The 21,543-nt window shown below is 34.1% G+C and overlaps 1 protein-coding gene across 1 annotated transcript in view; it reads right to left on the reverse strand.

Annotated features, from left to right (window-relative positions):
* LOC149787827 (cytoskeleton-associated protein 5-like) overlaps positions 1 to 21,543 on the reverse strand; it is a 279,152-nt gene that overhangs the window by 83,383 nt on the left and 174,226 nt on the right. Inside the window, exons 34-38 of the mRNA XM_089974049.1 lie at positions 13,582 to 13,706; positions 12,759 to 12,938; positions 9,628 to 9,751; positions 6,228 to 6,410; positions 2,240 to 2,427 (exon numbers count right to left, since the gene is read on the reverse strand). Coding sequence (XP_089830175.1) covers positions 2,240 to 2,427; positions 6,228 to 6,410; positions 9,628 to 9,751; positions 12,759 to 12,938; positions 13,582 to 13,706 — 800 coding nt within the window. The remainder of the gene's footprint in view (positions 1 to 2,239; positions 2,428 to 6,227; positions 6,411 to 9,627; positions 9,752 to 12,758; positions 12,939 to 13,581; positions 13,707 to 21,543) is intronic.

Raw genomic sequence — 21,543 nt, forward strand, 5'->3', positions numbered from 1 at the left:
CCAGCTAGTATCACAACAATCCTATTTCTGTAATTTCTGCATTTATTATTTAAGTCCTAAGGTTCATTTCCAATAGACTTATGGTTAAAACTCATAAGGGCTGGTCTGTAGTAGTGAGAGAAAGATTTTCAAGATGCCGCAGCCATATTGTTAGTCAGATCGGAACATTTTCATTAAAGACCAGGTGGACATCATAGGAAATCATTTAATGAAAAACCCATGTTGATAGGAAGTCAAGATAAATCCATATCTTCTTTTTAACTGCCGAATATTAAAACCATGTATAATATTCTTAAGATGTAACAAGATTTTCAAATTAGACAATGTGCCTTCCATATCTGATGTCTGACAGGCATCATTTCATTTGGGACCAAGCAGACACCACAAGAAGTCTTTCAATGAAAACCCCCGTGTTGAAATGATGATCCATTCTGAAGGAGTAGCAATAACAAGATTTTCAAGATGGCAACTGTGGTGGCCATACTGAATGCAAAAGGAGTACCATTTTCATCTAGGCAATGGGATAATTGTTGTTGTTGTTGCTGTGGGGTTTAACGCCATTTTTCAGCACACAATAGGCTATGCATGGCGGCCAGTATTAATGGTGGAGAAAGAACCCAGGAAAACCCCGGGAAGAACCACTGACCCATGAGAAGCTACTGGTAAGCTTTCTAACATACCCACACTGGCTGAATCCGAGACTCGAACTCATGCAGACAGAGGTGAGATGGCAGTGATCCGTAATGGAGAGCGCTATCATACTGAGGTTTCTCTTAGTAACAGATAAAGGTGAAGGGTTAGGGACTGATAGGTCAAGATGGCATATAATGTGAGGTGATCTGATGCAAGATCATGGGATACCAGGGAGGACCGTAGAATGTTATCATCAGGTCTATGAAGAATCCAGTCTAAAATGTGACCATGTTTATGGGTGGGTTGGTTAACTGACTGTTTGAGGTTGAAAATGTTAATGGAATCTATGAGTTTTGATGTGTCTGGGTTTCCAGGACAGTCAATGTGAAAGTTGAAATCTTCAAGAATAATCAGGTGAGATGGCACTGATCCGTAAAGGACAGCGCTTAAAACCACCTGGCCATTCAGGGCCCTGGCAAGGGGATGAATGTAAGTTTCAAAGATGTTTAAAAGTACTGATAACAATCTTGTGCAAATGGATGGATGGGCAAACAGACAAGGAACAACAGATCATCCCATAGGTTCTTCTGCTCTATGATCAGAAGATTTAACAAATAACTGGCAAGTAATGTTTTGAAAAACATGAAATATCCAATACAATAAAACTTGGTAATAGTAGCCACTCATGGGAAAAGGCAAACCTTGTCATTGCACACATCTGTTTATACTGTTTTTAAACATTGCAGACCAGGCCCTTCCTAGTACCAGTAAAAATTTCAGACCAGGCCCTTCCTAGTACCGGTAAAAATTTCAGATCAGACCATTTTGACCATCCATTAACTCAAGTTGAGACCAACATAGTGAATTGCAATGGAGAAGTTTACATAAGATGCCATATTACAGACCTCTTGAAATGTCTGCAGAAACTATTGGCATGTTCACTACATTAACTGTACCATGTAAAGTGATTTATGCAAACTGTATAGGCTATACTACAAAGTACTTCAATGAATACAATTTATATATCAGCTTCAGATATTTGATTATGAAACTGGATGATGGACTAAGTTAAGAAATCAAATCAAAGCAAGTTTATACCAAAATTTAGTATATCTAATGACTGATGATAAAAAAAATATTTCAACTGTATTTAAATCACATGTACAGTGATCTGTTTCATTCTACCTTTTACTTCAAAACTCAATATTGCTTTATTTTTTGATATAATTAATCAGGGTAACAGAAGTGGACATTAAGTATAGATCTGGCTGACTTTACTTAGCCAGGAAGAATAGGAAAATTTGCTATTAACTGCAAGTTCTATCAATAGAGTACAAATAGAAACAGTAGCATCTTTAAATAGAAAATATATTCTATTATTTTAAAAATTATTTTTGATACAAAATAACCAAATATTTTGCCATTCACAAATTTCACACCAGGAACATTTTCAAAATATTACATCTGTATAGGAATTTGTGAAAAAAGAAGGCTAAATATAGGAATTCCCGAATTTATTGGAATTAAAAGAAGCCTTACACCCTGGATTTATGGAGATTCAACAAAGTACACTATGAAACAAATTCATGAATGTTTTAAAAATTACCTTAATATATTAGTGTGGTCTGATTTTTCCACTATCTTGACTACCATGACATTCACAGTTCGAATGACTTGTGGACCCTCTTCAAGCTCAACAAGTCGATTGTCTAGTAGTATGGTTACTAGATTATTGATTAAATCCTTTAAAATATCTCTGGATGCCCGCACAGCAAGATTAGTATTTTGGAACAGCTGAAGAAGAAAAAAATGTAAAATTTATACCACATGGATTATAAAAGCTCTTTCAACTGTTAATACATACTCTATGTAACTCAGATTTTAGATACATTTTGAGGTGGGAGAAACTGGAACCAGGAAAACCATAAGAAAACCACCGAGTTTGAAAAAATAACTTCAACTTGCACATTCTGAACCAATGATGTAATAAATGACCACTAAGGTTCAAAACAACTGATCAATTCTTTGATACAATATTAAAAATAGGGAGATTTCAGTTTCACTGGTGAACAAACAATAGTCCCTCAAATGGACTGATGCTCTAGTAGATAAACAAATTTATTTCAATCCAAGACAAGTCCATTTATTCTATTTAAAAGTAGAGCACTGAAATCAACTCTAGTTTACATTTCCTTGCGAACAAGTCACTACAGACAGAAACCCCATGTCTAGATCTTTGTCCTTGAAATCAACGTCAGGGTGCAATCAACTTCTGCATTGGAAAGCAACTAAATACAGAATCTAGTCAAAATTCATTGGTAGATGTACAGGTCATTGTGTTCATATGTTCAGTGAAGTACAAAATTACAACCAATGACCTTTGACTCAATCCCATGGTCAATTAGGTCTTGTTTTCAAAGCTCATTCTGGTGTGTTGGAGGTAAGATCGGTACCATTCTCATTAAAAACCAATCAAATATTGCAAGAAGTGTTTTTGGGAAATCCCTATGTCAATGGTACTGTTCATGGAAGAATAGTGAAAACAAGGCTTTTGAGGTGGCCATTGCTGTGCCATATTTTGAGTGAGATGAGAACCAATTTATATCAGAACTAGCTACATACTGTTACAGTGCTGTAGTGAAAACCCCATGACAATAAGACCATGTTTATGTCACAGATGGGAGTGGGTGTTGTCAATCATTTCGAATTTTATGCACTGACACAAGTGCCTGTGACTGTCAGCTGTTTTGCATCTTCAGCAAGTACAATGTGATGGATTTTGTTTTCAGTCATCTCCACTCCCACACTGGGACTTGTTCTAGATAAAAATTTCTTTGCATGATAAAACTGGACTATTTGTTTTCATTTTCAAAGATAATGCCATAATGCCTTCCAAATTGAATTGATGAGATGAAATAAGATGCTTATAAAGCATTCATGTTTTGCAAAAAACAAAGGGCATGGTGACTAAGATGAGTCATGTGTCTGATCAAATATAGTAGTCTGAGATGACCTAAAAGGTTAATAAAAACCATTGACAACTAACAGGTTGTCTTTTGAAGTATTTTTTAATCTTGTCAAGGATGATGTTTCATATGAACAGATAAGTCTGTTGTAATCTGCAAACTAGAAATACAGCCAAGATGTCAACACATATAAAATGGTACCAATCTACCACTGATAGACCTTTGAAAGATCAAGTTGATATGAGTATTGATAATGTATTGCATTGTATATTGTGAATTGTAGCAATATGTGGCACAGGTGTATCGTTTCACCCTTAGTTAAAACAAGATTTTTAAAGATGAGCAATATTGTAGATCTGATCAGCACTATTTTTATTTAAGATAACAGAATATCATAGGTCTATTAGTTAAAACACCATATTGCTTTAACTAGAGAAACAGCCATAACACAATTTTTTTCAAGATGGCCACTGTGGCCATGAATTTGGAGGTTTGATAAGCATCATTTTCCTTTGGGACTAAACAGACTTCACAAGAAGTCTTTTAATGAAAACCCAAGATAAAACAATCATCCATTCAGGAGCAGCAGTAACAAAATCTTCAGTACAGACGCTGTGGTGGAATACTGGATGTCAAAGGGGCATCATTTTCATTTATGAACATCAAAAAAATGTCTATAGGTGAAAACCTAATGTTGATAATATCATCCTCTCAACTGGTGTAGCAATAACAAGATTTTCAGAGGACAGAGGCCATACTGAATGTCAGATTGGCATCATTTTTGTTTAGACCAACTAAACTTCATAAGAAGTCTTTTAGTGAAAAGCCCATTTTGATACGACCTTTTATATATATGAAGGAGTAGTATAACAAGATTTTCAATATGGATGTGTGATGGCCATACTGGATACAAAATTGGCACCATTGTCATTTCAACCAACTTGACTGATTAGGAAGTCTTTCATGGTTCACACAGATCTGGCAAGACAAAATTCCAGGACTTATCCAAACATCTAAATTAGTTTTTTAATTCTTATTTTAACCAAAATAATCTAATATTTTGTAAACTAAGATTTATTTTCAACTCACCAGTAATAATCAAAACAGGAGCTGCAAATCGACTGGTGTCTATAAATTACAATATCCATAAAAAACATTTGAAAACATCGCCTGAAATAATCTATTTAACAGAAAGCCAGTATAAATAGTGATTAGTCACCAATTTTCTATCCACACTATGTTGGCATTAAGAATCTCATTGTCAGTCACAAACTTTTCAAGAATAGCAACACTAGATTTTATATTTCCACTGGACTTGGGGGATGGGGTTCTATTACTAACCATTACTGTTACTAATCATTAGTTTTGTTCCATCTGAATCACTTTTAAGTGAAGAAGATGCACCAATGAATTGTTATTTTTACACTAGGCTAATATTTGTCACATATAATATGCAATCTTAAGGCACTTTCATCCATGTGGGAAATATCTAACATTAGACTACATGCCATATATAATGCCTCTAGTTTATCTTCTTTAAATGTTCTTAGCCAATACTTGTTCAGTAGATTGAGTTCCCATCTGATGTTATAAACATACCACTGTTTATTCATGTTTACCCAGCAGTTAGGATTATTAACTCAAGCAATGAATAAAATTCCTCTGTGAACCATATGCTACACCTTGATACATAATGGTCAAGTCCAAGGTTTCTGAATGTTCAGATTTACTGGTATCCATGATGAAAGTGCCCATTAAACTATAATTCCATGATGTTAAATACGTTTTGTGATTACATGGTTGCAATTCTTACAAAAACTAAATTGTCAATAATATTTTAGTTATTTAAGGACAGTCTTCCATACCAACTTCCATGACTCTTTCAGATCTATGCAAACCCTGTTTAAGATAAAACCAATTGCTGATATGGCCATTTACTCAGGAGTAGTGATATCTAGATTTTCAAGATGGCCACCCTGGCAGCCATACTGGATGTTAGATTGACACCATTTTATTTAGGACCAACTAGACATCATAAGAAGTATTTTGTTGGAAACCCAATGCTGATATGACCATTCATTCACTCAGAAGCAGTAATGATGATTTCTAATACTGGAAATCTTACTGGATGTCTCCAAGCAGACTTTCATTTAGAACCAAGCAGACGTTGAAATGAATATTTGTGTAAAGTTTTATGGCCATACTGCAAGTACTTTGCAAGTAGCAATAACCTGTCCAAACAGATGGACAACAAGGGCATTGCACTTAGCTTTTCAGGTCTATGACCAGTAGAGCTAAAAACTCTGTAAAAGAAATTCTATTTTGAGCTATTTTTTACTTAATAAGGATGGTCTTCTGTAGTGTACTGTAACAGTGAATAAAAATCCAAATTTACAAAAATTACAAAGATGTACATGTACTAACAAGTTCTGTGACACTCTGGAATCATTCTGAAAGAGAAAAATCCAAATTATAAAGGAATAGTTAAGCTAATGAGTAAGAAATCATTATTCATTTTTCATGTAGGTCTCAAATTGTTGACAATGGAAGACACATCCATAGAGAATGGTTGTTCATGTCCTCCTATATCATTACACATCCAAGTAAGAAAATAAAAGCTGCACTTACAGCAAGTAGAGTTCCCAGAAGGCACCTGTACAGTCGTACCACATCCTCACTACTGGCTTGCTCATCTCCCATGTGTGTTGAGTACACCATTTTAAACTGCATGGAAAGGGCTATGAGAAGCTGCTCAACATGGGATGCCATGATTTCAGCTGCCTTCTCCTTGTCCTTAAGCACCTCATCGATCTAATAATAATAATATTAATAATAATACTTCGCTTTGTAAAACACTGCAGACTACAGAAGTTCAAGTCCTGAAAATTAAAATGCTAGACAATGTGAAAAATTGCTATAATGGCATCAATATCTAATCAGGTCATCTATTTATACACACAAATAAGCATACCAATTTTTTGTATACTACACTAGATATCTGCCGAACTGTGCTAATAAAATATTTGTTACAAAGGTTTAACACAACAAAAAAAATATGTATTGGTCTGAAAATCAAATCCCATCAACATATGAATAAACTTATGCCAACCAAATTTCATTTGTCAAGTGCAACTGATTTTAATTGGCTAATGCTACAAAAATGTCAAGTACAAACAGTTGAAAATGTGTGAAAAAACCCAAAATTACCTGAAAATCTAATTAGATCATCTAAATATGAACAGAAATATGCCTAACAAATCCTTTATGTCGAGCTCAAAAAGATCTGCTTAATAAAATTAACACAGTTTTTGTCAAAAACATGTCCAAAAGGTTTAAAAATGGGTAAAGCAAATTGAAAAATTGCTGAAATGTCCTTGCCCCAGTTGATATTTCTTCCTTTAATAGACATTTTAAACATATTTTTTATTGCTGGAATTGTGAAAAATCATTTCTTTTTCACTCCAAAAAATATTCAGCAGACATTAGACTAAATTACAATTATGAATCTGCAATTTTTCTTCAAGGAGATTACCATACTCTTTAAGTACTCTTTTCTCTCTTCAAAATAGAAAGGTTCCACTGTGTTAAATTTTAAAACTAAAAAGTGATTTTGCACCTTTTACACTATCTCTCTGTCATGCAAGAATATCTGATATTATCTGAAATACCATAAGCAAAATAATGTCTCAGTATATGGAGAAATATTAGTGAATTTGGGCATGAAATTCCAGTTATCTAAATCTGAATACAAACATGCCAACATAATATTTGTCTACCTAAAGTAGTGTTTGCTTAACTGTCCTTACAATGTTTTGTAAAACAAAGTCAAAGGAAAAAAGTTTAAAAACATGTCTAAAAATATTGAAAAATTGTTTTAATCACCTGAAAATCAAGTCATGTTTTATGACTGTATAAAATTTAATGGTTCTTTTTCTCACATTTTTTGTGTTGTCATGCTAATATGGTTTTAGGATATATCATCAACAGCAAAACAATATGCTCTGTACTACTGTAACAGTGGGGGCCTAAAGACAAGATAGAGAACTATATCCACAGACCTACCAAAATTTCATATACAGGTTAATACGTATTTTCAAAGTGATAGGCAACATAAATTTTGCTCCAGAAACAAGTGTGAGTGATGGATGAACATACAAATGGACAAAAACTGTTAACAATATCTGAAGAACTTTGAATAGCAAAAGGCAAATAATTATATGGCTTCTCAGAATGCAGTGCTTTGCCTGCACAGCATACTAAAATGTAACACCACATTAACTTGCAAAACTATCCATACATAAACAATAAAACTGAATTTAACTGTTGATATCACTGATGCTAAAGAGTTTAACATTTCAACATGGTTACACATGCATGATAAAAATTATATATCTGCTGCAAAGAATCATCATTTTAATGCCTTTTTTAAAGTTAATTATTCACATCTCCTCAGCTACCAACCATTAGTGGATAATAATTTTAAGATTTTTGCACTTGTCAATAAACATGCTGAATCCATGAAAAAATTGGAATAGTATTATGCATGGAAGCATTAACTCATTATCCTCAAAAGCCATGAACCTTACCAACTTAGTCTCCAGAGTGCTGTGATAAAGTGGTGCCCTGTATGTGTACTAAGATTGAATAGTCTTATTAGTAGTCTTTTATTCTGCATGACGAGTTAATACAGCATACAACACTTGTTTTTTCCCCATTATATATTAATAACACATCCAATTCAATCAATCTAGATTTAACTGATGATTATAGAGGAAACACCAAACAAATAAGAAAAAAAATATGACTTTGATAGCACTCTTCTGACATTCTTCATTTCAGCTTTTTATTTCCAAATGATGCTTAAAATTTTTACCACTGTGCTTATAACTTTATTTGGAAGAATTTGTCCAAATCTTAGGAATAAACACAAAATAACCCCTTCTAAAATCAATCAAATATTGTCAGTGAGTCTCAGGGATAAAGTCCAAGGGATTACCTATCTGTATGCTGTCATGGTCTACCTATCTGTATACTGTTATGGCCTATCTATTTGTATGATGTAAGGGACTACCTATCTGTATGCAGTTGGGAACTGCCTATCTGTATGCTGTAAGGGACTACTTATCTGTATGCTGTTGGGGACTACCTTTCTGTATGCTGTTGGGGGCTACCTATCTGTAGGTTGTCAGAGACTACCTATCTTTATGCTGTTTAGGTTACCTATCTTATCTCTATGCCATTCGGGACTACCTATCTCTATGCCATTTGGGACTACCTATCTATGCTGTCAGGGACTACCTATTTGTATGCTGTCAGGGACTACCTATCTGTATGCTGTTGGGGGCTACCTATCTCTATGTCATTTGGGACTACCTATCTATATGCTGTTGGAGGCTACCTATCTTCATGCTATTCAGGACTTCCTATTTGTATGCTGTCAGGGACTACCTGTATGTATGCTGTCAGAGACTACCTATCTGTATGATGTCAGGGACTACTTATTTGTATGTTGATAGGGACTAACTATCTGTTGGCTGTCAGGGGCTACCTATATCTATGCCATTTGAGACTACCTATCTGTGTGCTGTCATGGACCACCTATTTGTATGCTGTCAGGGACTACCTATCTGTTGGCTGTCAGGGACTAACTATGTGTAGGCTGTCAAGGACTTCCTATCTATATGCTATTGGGGGCTACTTATCTCAAAGCCATTTGGGACTACCTATATGTATGATGTCAGGGACTACCTATCTGTATGCTGTCAGGAACTACCTGGCTGTATGCTGTCAGGGACTACCTAACTGCTAGACTCAGGGGATGAGTTAAATCACACAAGTATTGAAGGGCAGGATTGCATAAACTCTTTTCATAGGTGACAATTAACCCTTTCATACATAATGGACAATTAACTCTTCCATGCATAATGGACAATTAACCCTTTCATAAATAATGGACAATAAACCCTTCCATACATATGGGACAATTAACCCTTCTATAAAAATGCACAAAAATTTAACTTATTCTTACCTGTGAAAGGGCCTGCAATGATGTAGTGATATCTCTGTTGGTGATCTGGGATATTACAAAGTTTATCGAGTTAGCCGCGTCAGTAGAATTAAAGAATTTGGTGGATGGTGAGGGTGGTCTGGCCCTGGAAAATAAAAGCAAATTAAAATCTCTTGGCAGCAGCAGAAAAAATTGGGCCATTCAAATTTCTTTGTGAAAATGAATTAAAGACATATTTCAAGATCTTTTAAATATGATAAAATATTTTAAATTTCAAATAAATTTCATAAACAGTGTCAGGTAATTTGTTTTTCTATAACTAAAGCTGATAATGGTTTACAAATTATTTGTCCCCTTCACAGAAATGTTACAGGAGGTTTAGAAAAAGATGGTGTATGACCTTTAGGAGACATGACTGAACATTATCCACGATGAAAACCATCAGTGTTTGCCAATTATCTAAAAAGTGAAGGGTAGTCAAGTGTCATGTTTCATATAGCAGTAAAACATAATTGCAATCAAGCATTATTTTATTTACTGCATTACAAGAAACAATGCTGCACAATACAATGTCTTGTCTGCTCTGCAAGGGCATACTAAAAATAACTAGCAAAGTCAGTGTAGTGCAATACACAGGTCAATGTAACTCCCTTTTTGCTGACGATGAACAGGACCCTCCACAAAGATTACACTCACCATGTTTTTAGATGGTGTCAGAGACAATGAATATAAACAGCAAAATCCTAACGATGGCTCCTATGTGGTGATGCAACTAGATTCCCAAGAGCAGAGGCCACGAAGGGGGAGGGGGATTAAAAAAATTGAAAGGGACTAAAAAATACTACATGGTAATTACTGCACTAGTGGTAAAAAAAATGATTAAAAAAGATCAGATAATCTTATTTACTTTGAGAGTTCTGCTACCTCAAGTTTTTGTCATGCTCTGTCATTATCTTTTCCTTGGACACTTATATTATTGTTATAAACATTTTATCAAGTGCTCAAGTAAGCCACACACAAAAAAAATTTACATACCAGAATGTTTGACTCACTTGTAATGATCTACACTATGGAACTTCCATTATTAATCTTGCTTCCTTTTGATTTTTGGTGCTCACTCTTCATCTAATAGTGCATTTGTTATAATAATTCTAATGTTTTCCAAATAATTTAAAAACAACCCTAATAATTCATATATTAAAGACCAAATTGTATTTCTGCAAGTTTATTACCCCATAAATTAATATTCTTTTATCATTAATTCAACTTGAAAACACTAGCAGCAGTCAGCAACTGCATTGCAATTCAGTGGACTACTACAAACCTTGAATGTGTTGATTTACAAAAGGATCATTTAAAAATGGGAAATTAATTGCCTTCTTAATGATTTTTTTGTGACTATCCATTGCTAGAGTCAACAGAGACATTGACAGAAGAAAAAAAGTGCTTCTCTCCTGAAGAAGGAATGCAGTCTGGGTGGCACACAACAGTCAATGTTCTGCCAGTGAGGAAAAAATGTTGCATGAAACCAGGATCCCACTCTCAAGGTGCAACACTGCCTATGCTCAAAATAATGAATTTTAGAAAACTGATACCTATGCCTCATCTGTTTCATAGGCAAGACAAAAACTAAGTCAATGTCATGATATATGACTAATGATTTTCAAATTGCAATGGATTATAATTAGCTTTATTGTTTCCTAATGTTTGTTACATTTTGTTTAGGTCATGTTCTTGGCCATTCTAAAGATTTGGGGACATAATTCATAAAGACAAATGATCAGGTAATTCAAGGACATATCAAGGACAAAAATCATGATTTTCAAATTGCAATGGATTATAATTAGATTTATTGTTTCCTAATGTTTGTTAAATTTTGTTTAGATCATGTTCTTGGCCATTCTAAAGATATGGGGACCTAATTCATAAAGACAATTGATCAGGTAATTCAAGGACATTTCAAGGACAAAAATCTTGATTTTCAATCACTTTAACTACATTTATACTTGGAAAGAATGTGTGTGTGTGTGTGTGTGCGTGTGCGCAGCCATCTTATTTACATTAGTTTGTGAGTTAGCAATCTTATTTGCCTGAGTTTTTGGACTCCTTGACTTTCTCAGGTTTAAGCAACAAATACTTTGTGCACACTATCAATATTTGATTCTTTTGGTTTGTTTCACTTTTGACACTAGACTTTTGAAAACTTTCAACCAATGATTCAATGTCAATTTACTTTTGACAAAAGCAACACAGCTTTTTATTATTGCTGGAACCTCTCACCCATATCTAACTCTTATATAGCAATCATGTTCAAAAGTATGATTCTTAATGCTGAATACATTACCAACATTTTTTAAGGAACCTTTACTAGTCCAGTCAACATGACATCCATTTATTGTCACAAGGTGGTTACAATTCCATATAAGGCTGAGTACTAAAAGAACAAACTTAAAGACCTAATAATGTTTCCTACCTTAAATATTTTCAGCACGTTTTTTATGTTTTCTAATTTTATGGTGTTTGTTTTTGTAATCATATCATGTTATAGGTGTTGTCTAATGTTGTAATGTGCTTAGAGCTAAAGATTAGGTGCTATATGATGTCCTCATTATTATTATTATAACTGGAAGTCCTACTGAGTATATAAGAGATCCATGACAGAAGTAAATTTAGGCCAATGTGGGTATATGAAAAGGCTGGCCAGTAGCTTCTTGTGGGTCAATGGTTCTTTCTGGGGTTTTCCCAGGTTCTTCCTCCACCATTAATATTGGCTGCCATGTATAGCCTATCATGTTCTGAATAATGTCGTTAAACCCTAAAACAACAACAAGAGAAGTAAATTTCATGGAAAATAGAATTTCTTACTTTAAAATAAAATATTGACTTGTATATCAGTAAAAGATTGCTCTTCAATAAAATGCAATTTGTTTCAAGATTTAAGTACTTTTCAAGGACTACAAGCACTTTCAACCATTTTTCCAGTATTTCTTGTAGACCAACCTCAAATATAAGCACAGTTCAAGGTAACCACCCAAACTCAAGAACTTTTCAAGACTGAGTAAAACCTGCAGAATGTCATGTTCCTGGCAAAATAAAAAACATAATGTCATGACATCCAGTTGAATCAAATACACCCTGTACAAGTTTCTTACTTGATTTTGGGATACTCCACTGGCTGGAAAATTTCTTCAAGGTTGTACTGATTCAGTTTTGGAATCTCAATTTTGGAACCATTGCTGGGTTCTTTGTCAATTTCAAGCTGGAATTCCTTCTTCACAGAGTTGGATGATGCAGATTTTGGAATGCCTGTGCTTTGACGTTGTATGCTAGCTCTAACATAAATATTTTAATAAATTTTATTAGTAAATAAAAACAAAAGTTGAACTGCACATTAAAGATGACTCACTGAAAGCATTTGAGATACATATATGTTGACAAATTTTGTATTTTATGCAGAGCAACAGCATCAGCTACTAATTTAATAAATTTGTATGTATTCATTACTTCTGTTTTTAACAGGATGTGTTATTGCATCACTTGTTAATTGATTACTTCTTTCATTCACTCATTTTGTCAACAATTATTCTTCCTCTTTATTTTATTAATTATCTAAGCCCTTATCAGCAACATGGTGAAAATATGATTATTAAAAAGAGCAATAAAAACAAGAAATACTTTATACTATTAGACAGGTGCTTTCTTTTCTGTCTGTTCATCCATCAGTCTATTACACAATGAATCACAGCTATCGTAAGTCTAATATATTATGAAAACAGAATTTTGTTTACAATTTAAATAAATCAAAGATCATATGAAATTATCATCTGGACTTGCATCAGAACATTTCTTATAAAAAATAAACTTACCATGAGGTCAATGCATTGTTATGCACTTAGCTACAAATGTAACAAACAAACACACAAACATGCTCCACGTGTCCTACAGATCGGCATCAAATATACAAGTAAGACTCACTGTGAAGCAGATCTCTGAGGTTGTTGAGGAGCTGTTTTGGGTTTCTCGTCCTTGGCAGGAGGAGGTTTGTTTTTTGCAGACCTTTTAATCCTCTCATCTAGCAAACTCTGATCCTTGTCACTCAGCTGGAAACAATAAAAAGAGTTCTTTCAGAATGTGACTTAAACGGTTATTGAGATTCCTGTGAGGGATGACTTAAAATCACATCTCAATTATCCCCATTCTTTTTTTAAAAAAGAAATCATAAATATTTTGATAATCCTGTCTGTATATATGTCCACCTAGCCATCTACTGTAATGATGGAAAGACTTCATACACAACAATTTTTAAATAAAATGTGTTGTCCCAGAACTCATATGCAGGTAAAAATGCAGCATTTTCAGTGTCCCAACACTTACAGACACAAAGACAAAGCTGGCGAGACCACCATATGTCACACAGTAGTGACCAGTTTTGGTTCAATTACCACATCAAGAAACTGTATTAAACTTATGACGACCAGATATCATTTGTCAAGTGCAGCTGATTTTAATTGGCTATGACATTTTAATGAGTTAGGTCTTTACATTTTCAAAGTAAAAAATGCAATTACTGGTGACTTTTTATATCTGTTTTATCATACTGAAATATGATATATAATAATTGAATTCACAAGACTGGATCATACACTGCAACCATTTGTAAAGTCTAGTAACTCTTCCAAAAATAGTGAGTACAATTATGACTGATCAACATGCAACTCTTTAAATAATAACTTCACAACAATCCAGAAAAACAATGAGAATATGTGTAGTTGCATTCTCAAGATTCTGCCATTTACTGCATCTAGTTCAATATCAAAATGGGCAATAACTCCTACAACTGGACTATCACCTGAACATTAATCAATGATCAAAATACTGATGTAAAAAAATATAAAAAAAGTGACCGTCATACCAAGGTTAAGAGGTTGAGTGAGAATGGATCATCTTGGATTCCTAATGACTCATCCCTAGTATGAAGAAAATGCATCAACGGGTTTGGGGAAAAATAAGCAAATGAGAAAACATTAACCAAAACCTTAATGCAAATCTTCACTCTTATATTACATTCAGCTGTAAAACAAAATGCAATAACCCTAACAAAATAGGGCAATAGTCCCCCATTGATGAAAAGTAGGAGATTCCTCAGAAGGTTATGTCATATTGGAAACTTGTTTGGAATGTCACAGTAGTAACAGAAATTAAAGTCATGGCCATAACGTCTTTTGGGCAGAAAATATTCAGTTTCAAATCCACACTTTGAGTTGTAAAGACATTGTCTCTCTGAAAGTGATTTGATGCAGTAGTTTGAATGACAGTCCCCATCCCCCCAATGACTGGGTTGGAGATTGTTCAGTTGGTTGGTTAGATGACATTGGTCCAGTGCTTAACCATTACCGTATTGAGTCAGGGAAATAAGATAGTCAAAAGCAAATGGATTAAGGTCCTCTTCTTGTTACGTTCAACACTAAACTGGTAATCCCTTCAGTTTTTCAAAAGTTATCAGAGAAACAGACTTTGTAATAAAAAGGAAAAAATGTATAGTTAAACAGTAACCATAGTTAAGTCCAATTACAAACAGACAAAGGTAAAAATCAATCATAACCTACATCTTCTTGATGCAATCCATGTCAGGATAATTGCCTTGTTGCCCAAATAGCCAGTTTAGAATCTACATTAACTTAAGAATAAAACCACACTGGAAAGGAAAATGAGTTTGCTCATTTCCCAGATAGGAAGTCCCCATGTAGCATAACAGTTCAAAACAGAACCAGTCACTCAGTGCAAACTCATTATTATCAGACCAGGTATATGTCAAGATTCACTTTGTCAAAAATATGGACATAATGAACTCCATGCCACTATATTACCTTTAATTATTGCTGTATTTTTCTCTCTGCGAATTCATTTCCAAGTGGTGTGATAGATGCCTGAGATGACTGTGACAGTGTTTTTGAAACAGCGGCCACCATAAGACATGTGATATAATTGATGACATAGTACATTTCATTTATGACATGATCAACTGCTCCAGCACAAAAAGGAATCGCATCAGCAACCAGTCTGCCTCAGTAATGTGTATTACATGTACATAACTATGTGAAAATGTGGTTCTGTTTATATGACATTTGCCACCTAATTGACATAAAGGCACAACAGTGCAGCTGAGGATGAATTTTCTTTAAAAAATGTTGGGACATTTATGTATATCAACTGATTAAATACTATTTAAAAGGCAATTCTGGGGAAATATCAAGTACGTAGAGGTGCTCGTTATGAAATATGAGCTCTCTGAAATCTCTGTATGTAAAGTAGCGAATCTCTCATCTCTATATTGAAATCCCGCTTGGCAGTGATCGGCAAAATCCCAAATGAATAACGCACATAATTCCGGTGACCAAAATTTGCATAATTATATGCCAAATTGTAAACAATGAAGTTAATGATGTAAAAAAACACAAGCACACTATGAGACTGCACAAAATGTCAATAACGGTGAGTACAATCTTCTTCTGATCTCATTCATTTCTCCTGATCCTTTTCCTTTCTACTTTTAATTTTTAAAGGAAACATTGAAATTTATGTAGAACTACTTTCATAGTTATATTTAAACAGTTTTTTGTGGTACGAGAATGATTTAAATAGACATGCTTTGTACAGTATTGCCAAAACCTGCAGGCACTCAATTTCTTGTTAGTATTCACACTCCTTCATGTCCCTCCCCCTTCAATTTTATAAACTAAAGCATCTAGGATATTTAAAAATGCTCAAAACATACTAATTTGATTAATCAATTCATAAATTCTAGCCAGACTATCACCAGTGGACCCCTAACACTCGCCTTCCTGGCATTTCAACAAAGTGGAAAAGAATTTGTTTTCTGTTTCTCCAAGTTAATACTTTACATAAACAAGGGTTTCAATAAGAGTTTTATTAAAATCTGCGACTGGATTATGGAATCCTGGTCCAAAACTCAGGGCCAGATCATAAGCAGTACACTCAGACACTAAAAAAAAGTCACTTGAAGTTTGACCACCATTTATTCTTGTGTATGTTTATTTGGTATTATGCATGCTAAGTAAACAGACACATAGACTTTGCTTTGGTGTTGATTCAAGAAAAGTAAGGGCCCTTTTTTAATTTTGGACCACCACCCCCAAACACTTGACCTGATTCAGCCCAGAAAACTTCCATCAAATCATAACCTCACATGTATTAATTTCTGATTCTCAATTTGCACTATATTCCTATAGGTTTGATAAGTAATCATGAATGCATTAGTTGTCAAATCATGAAATACTTTTACATATTAAAATTCATTAGAGAGACACCTGAATCACAGTAGCATTTATAATGTGTAATAGAAGATACACATCAAGTGATAACTCAAAATGTAGGAACTTTGTTATTACCCAGACTGAAATCAGCTCACTTTCAACATCAAGTCCAGAGCGACCTTTAAGAGGGAGAGGGAGAGGGAGATGAAGGACATGCTGTGCAGCCTGAAAACAGAGCTGGCCACGCTCTACAAATTGTTCAAACAAGGCAGACAAGAATGAGGGTGATTGTTTATTTATATCTTGCAAAACAAATATTGATATGTATTGAAAAATGTTTGGTACTTGGCAAAGATTCTAATATCTACAAGTCAGTAATGTTTTGCACAACTTAGAAAACGCATACTTGTATTGTAGGATTATTTATTTTATCAAACAATGTATGTTTAAACTGCTTTACATTTTGTTGCTACTCATCACCCCACCCCAACATGATTTGACAAAGGAAGACCATGCACAGATACCGTAGAAAATACAGAGGCCACCTCATAATATGTCCATCTTATATAATACCAAAATAATAAAAGTATTTTGGAGACATTCTCAGTGAGTACCCCATTGCAAGATGACATACATGTAATTCATATGAAACTAAATACAAACGGTTTTAACATAGGTCACTTACATGTACAAGGTATTGTGGGAAAATAGACCAGATTAAGTTAATGTTGTCTTCCAAGGAAAATAATGTACATGTTTTAGTACTCACTGAAACCAAATTAAATGCTAACCACAATAATGATCTATTTCACCATTAAGTCTACAATAAACCATTATGTAGGGACAGAGAGACAGCAGGGGGAGGTCTTGTATACATTAAGGAAGATGTAAATGCAGAAAGGCAACCTGACTTAGAGTCACATGAAATTGAGAGTATCTGGGTGGAAATTTCTCAAACTAATGTAAAATCATTCTTAGTTTGTTTCATTTATAGGCCACCTTCCTCCAAAGCAATTTGGAATGATACATTTTTGAAACAAATAGAAAATGTTCTTGCACAGGAGAAAGAAACATATATACTCAGCAATATAAATAAGAACCTTCTCAATACTCAAATAAGGAACAACTGGATGGAATTTATTGAATCATTAGGCCTAGACCAGCTGGTAAATGAGCCTACAAGTGTAACAGAAATATCAAGCACTCTTATTGATCACATTTATACAAACCTACCAGACAATGTGGGTTATGTTAATGTACCAAATGTTGGTCTTAGTGACCACTATCCTACTTTTTTTTTACAAGAAAGGTTAAATGCAAGAGAAATAGCAAAAATACATGAAACTATCACTTACAGATCGTTCCAAAATTTTAGTAAAGAACAATTTCTCGATGACCTATATAAGTGAAGATGAAACTCTGAGGGTGTGAGCTGACTTATTTAATGATGGAGTCTCTAAGCATGCACCACTGAAAGTACATCGAGTAAAGTATGAAATCCAACCCAATCGGCTTACTACTGAAATCAAAGCTTAAAAAAACTTATCAATCAATGCTTGAAAACAAACAGAGCAACAAAAACTCCATTTGGAAAGTCTTCAGTGAACTTATTGGGGAAACACACAAAGATCAGACAAATAAAATTCACTAACTTCTGGTAAATGACAACAAAGTCACTGATGACACTGACTGCAAATGTATTCAATGATTTTTTAACCAACATTACCACTAAGTTAGAAGAACCAGTGATAGAAAACAACTTTAATGAAAATGAAACAGTTCTGCAGCGGCAAAATCCCTAATGAAGCATGTTTCTCTATCACACCAGTGTAAAAAAACTTCGTTAAAAAATGTCTCAGTAAACTTAATACCAAGAAAACTACACGGCTTGATCAGACTGGTCCATGACTCGTTAAAACATTTGCCTCAGCTATTTCAGATAGCATAACATTCATAATCAATTTAAGTATTGGAACCTCATCTGTCCCCAAAATATGGAAAACTGCAAAAGTAACGCCTATGCACAAATCTGGTTCTAAGAATGATGCTGATAAGTACCAGCCAATTTCAATACTACCAAACTTGTCGATATTGATTGAAAAACATGTCCATGACTCATTCATGCCATTTAACCAAATACTTGCTGTTACACCTTAATCAATCAGGCTTTAGAAAGAAATATTCATGTGAGACTGCCTTGATCTCTCTAACTGATAAATGGCTTCAAGCACTTGACCAAGGTAGATCAGGATCTGTATTTGTAGACTTCAGGAAAGCTTTTGACATGGTGGATTATGAAATCCGTTTGAAGAAACTGAAAATTTACCAAGTGATGAAAGCACAGTTAGATGGTTTATTTCATATTTAAGTGAGAGAACACAACATGTTTACATAATTAATGTTCTGTCTGAACCTGGAACAATTAGACATGGAGTACCACAAGGTTCAATTCTAGGTTCATTACTATTTATATTACTTATTAATGACCAACCCCTTTTTAGCAAGGGACTAAATTTCATCTACAGATCTCTATGCAGATGACATAACATTGTCAGACATCCAAAACACAAAGCATGAACTAGAAATTTTGTTGCAGGATGCCCCAAACAAACTGGACAACTGGTGTACATGCAATGGCATGGTGATAAATACTGGTAAAACTAAAATACTACATATCTCAACATGGCAAAAAAGAATAAATCTTGGTAGTGATGAACTATGTCTGACATGGATGGATAAAAATTTGCAAATGATTCGTCATGATAGACTACTTGCTGTTTTGGCAGACAATAACCTATCATGGACTGAGCGTATCAAATATATCAGTAAAAAAGTTAATACAAGTTTATGGCTTCTCAGTAGGATAAGACATTTTCTCCCTGAAAGGTGCAGAAAACTATTTTACAACAGTTACATGCAACCTTATTTAGACTACTGTAATAAAGTGTGGGGTAATTCAAATGATAAAAACATAACAAAGCTAGCACATCTTCAAACAAGAGCATTCAGGCTAATATCAATCCAGAAATAAAGCAAGGAAAATTGAACTGGTAAGTTTAAAATATTACCTATTAAAGACCAAATCAGACTGAGGAAACCAAACAGTATAAAATTCCCAAACCAAAAAAGGAATTATTCAAAAAAAGTTTCCAATACTCTGGAACTTTGCTCTGGAATAGTATTCCAGTTGAGATTAGAAATGTCAACTCTATTTCCTTCTTCCAAACCCAATATATCCCATGGCTTCATAGATGCATTTAAAATAAATAAACTCCTTTGTATGATGGCCTCAAGTTAGATTAATTCTTCAGCTAATTGTATTACCCTCTTTAAATAAAGTAATTATTATTATTATTATTTTGTCTTTATCAGTCACTGTACTTAATGATATAAGCAACCACATGTAGCAAAATACATGACGTGATGTAAATAAATGCTTGTGTAAATGCTTGTGGTACAATTTTAAATTCCTGTGGCAATCAAAATATAAACTAGCCAAATCATTTCCAATATGGGTAGAAGTTATCTACACTAGTGGTATACACATATTTAATACTGTTACGGTCAATTTGCCCCATTTCCAATTTAAGTAATAAATTTATAATTTTTATATAAAAAAATACAAATTGGTAACAAAAAGTATATGCGATCTTACTTTAGAGTTCAGCGATTAGACCTGACTAGATTGCAGTCTTTAATTTTTTTAGACCTATACAAAATTCATATATCCATTTAAGTCTTGTAAAATAATGACTATACTTTTATTCTTCTGTTTTAAATATGATGCGTTCCTTAAGGTATATTTCTGATAATCATAAGGACTTAAGAATCCTAAAATGTTTTATTTGTCCAGAATTTAGACTGACATGAAGGCTTGCAAGAAACAGAATTTTTTTTTCATATTTGATCTAACATTTTGGGTAAGAACTTTAATTGCCCAGTCCGTCTGGCATTAAATTTGTCCACCTTTGAACTGGTGATTACTGCAAATGATTTCTGTAATAAAAATTTTACTTGATGCAATGGCAATTTTTAAACTTCTTTAATTCTTTCAAGAACTTTTATGTATTCCTTTACTGTCAAAGCTTACAAGTTTTATGTCCAAAATATATATCACAAAAGGTATGAATACCCTGACACGTATGTGGGCTACATTATACAGAATACCTCTTTCTGTATACAGGATATGTGTAGCCACTGCCTATGAATGTGTAACTTGCACTTTGTACCGATAAAATCAAACTAGTGCATCCATTTACACACAGAATTAAAACTTTGGTAGTTATTCTTACAGTACAAACATTTGCAATGACTTCTATTTCCAAGGTGGACTTGCAAAGACTGATAATTGATGCAAATACCTGATTGTTGTAAATGTTGAAATTTCCATGGTATCATGATTATATCTTTCAAGCTTTTTATACCACATACATACATACATTCAGGAATTCAGGAGATCGTAAGTGTGGGGCCAGACTGGCTGAGGAAACTGTTCATACAGATGTTGCAGTTCCGCCCCAGCCTTCTCTTTAATGTATTGGAGCCTGGTTCAAGGCAGTATGGTGGTTATCACCCAACCCCCCGATAAAGGATAACCAGAATGGTGTGTGGAAAATGGAGGGAGATGCCCACAGACCTGAAATAGCTGTTGTGAGAGACAGCT

This window comes from Sinohyriopsis cumingii, chromosome 11 (assembly GCF_028554795.1).
Source record: "Sinohyriopsis cumingii isolate HCF-2022 chromosome 11, ASM2855479v2, whole genome shotgun sequence".
In the NCBI taxonomy this organism is placed as follows: Eukaryota; Metazoa; Mollusca; class Bivalvia; order Unionida; family Unionidae; genus Sinohyriopsis; species Sinohyriopsis cumingii.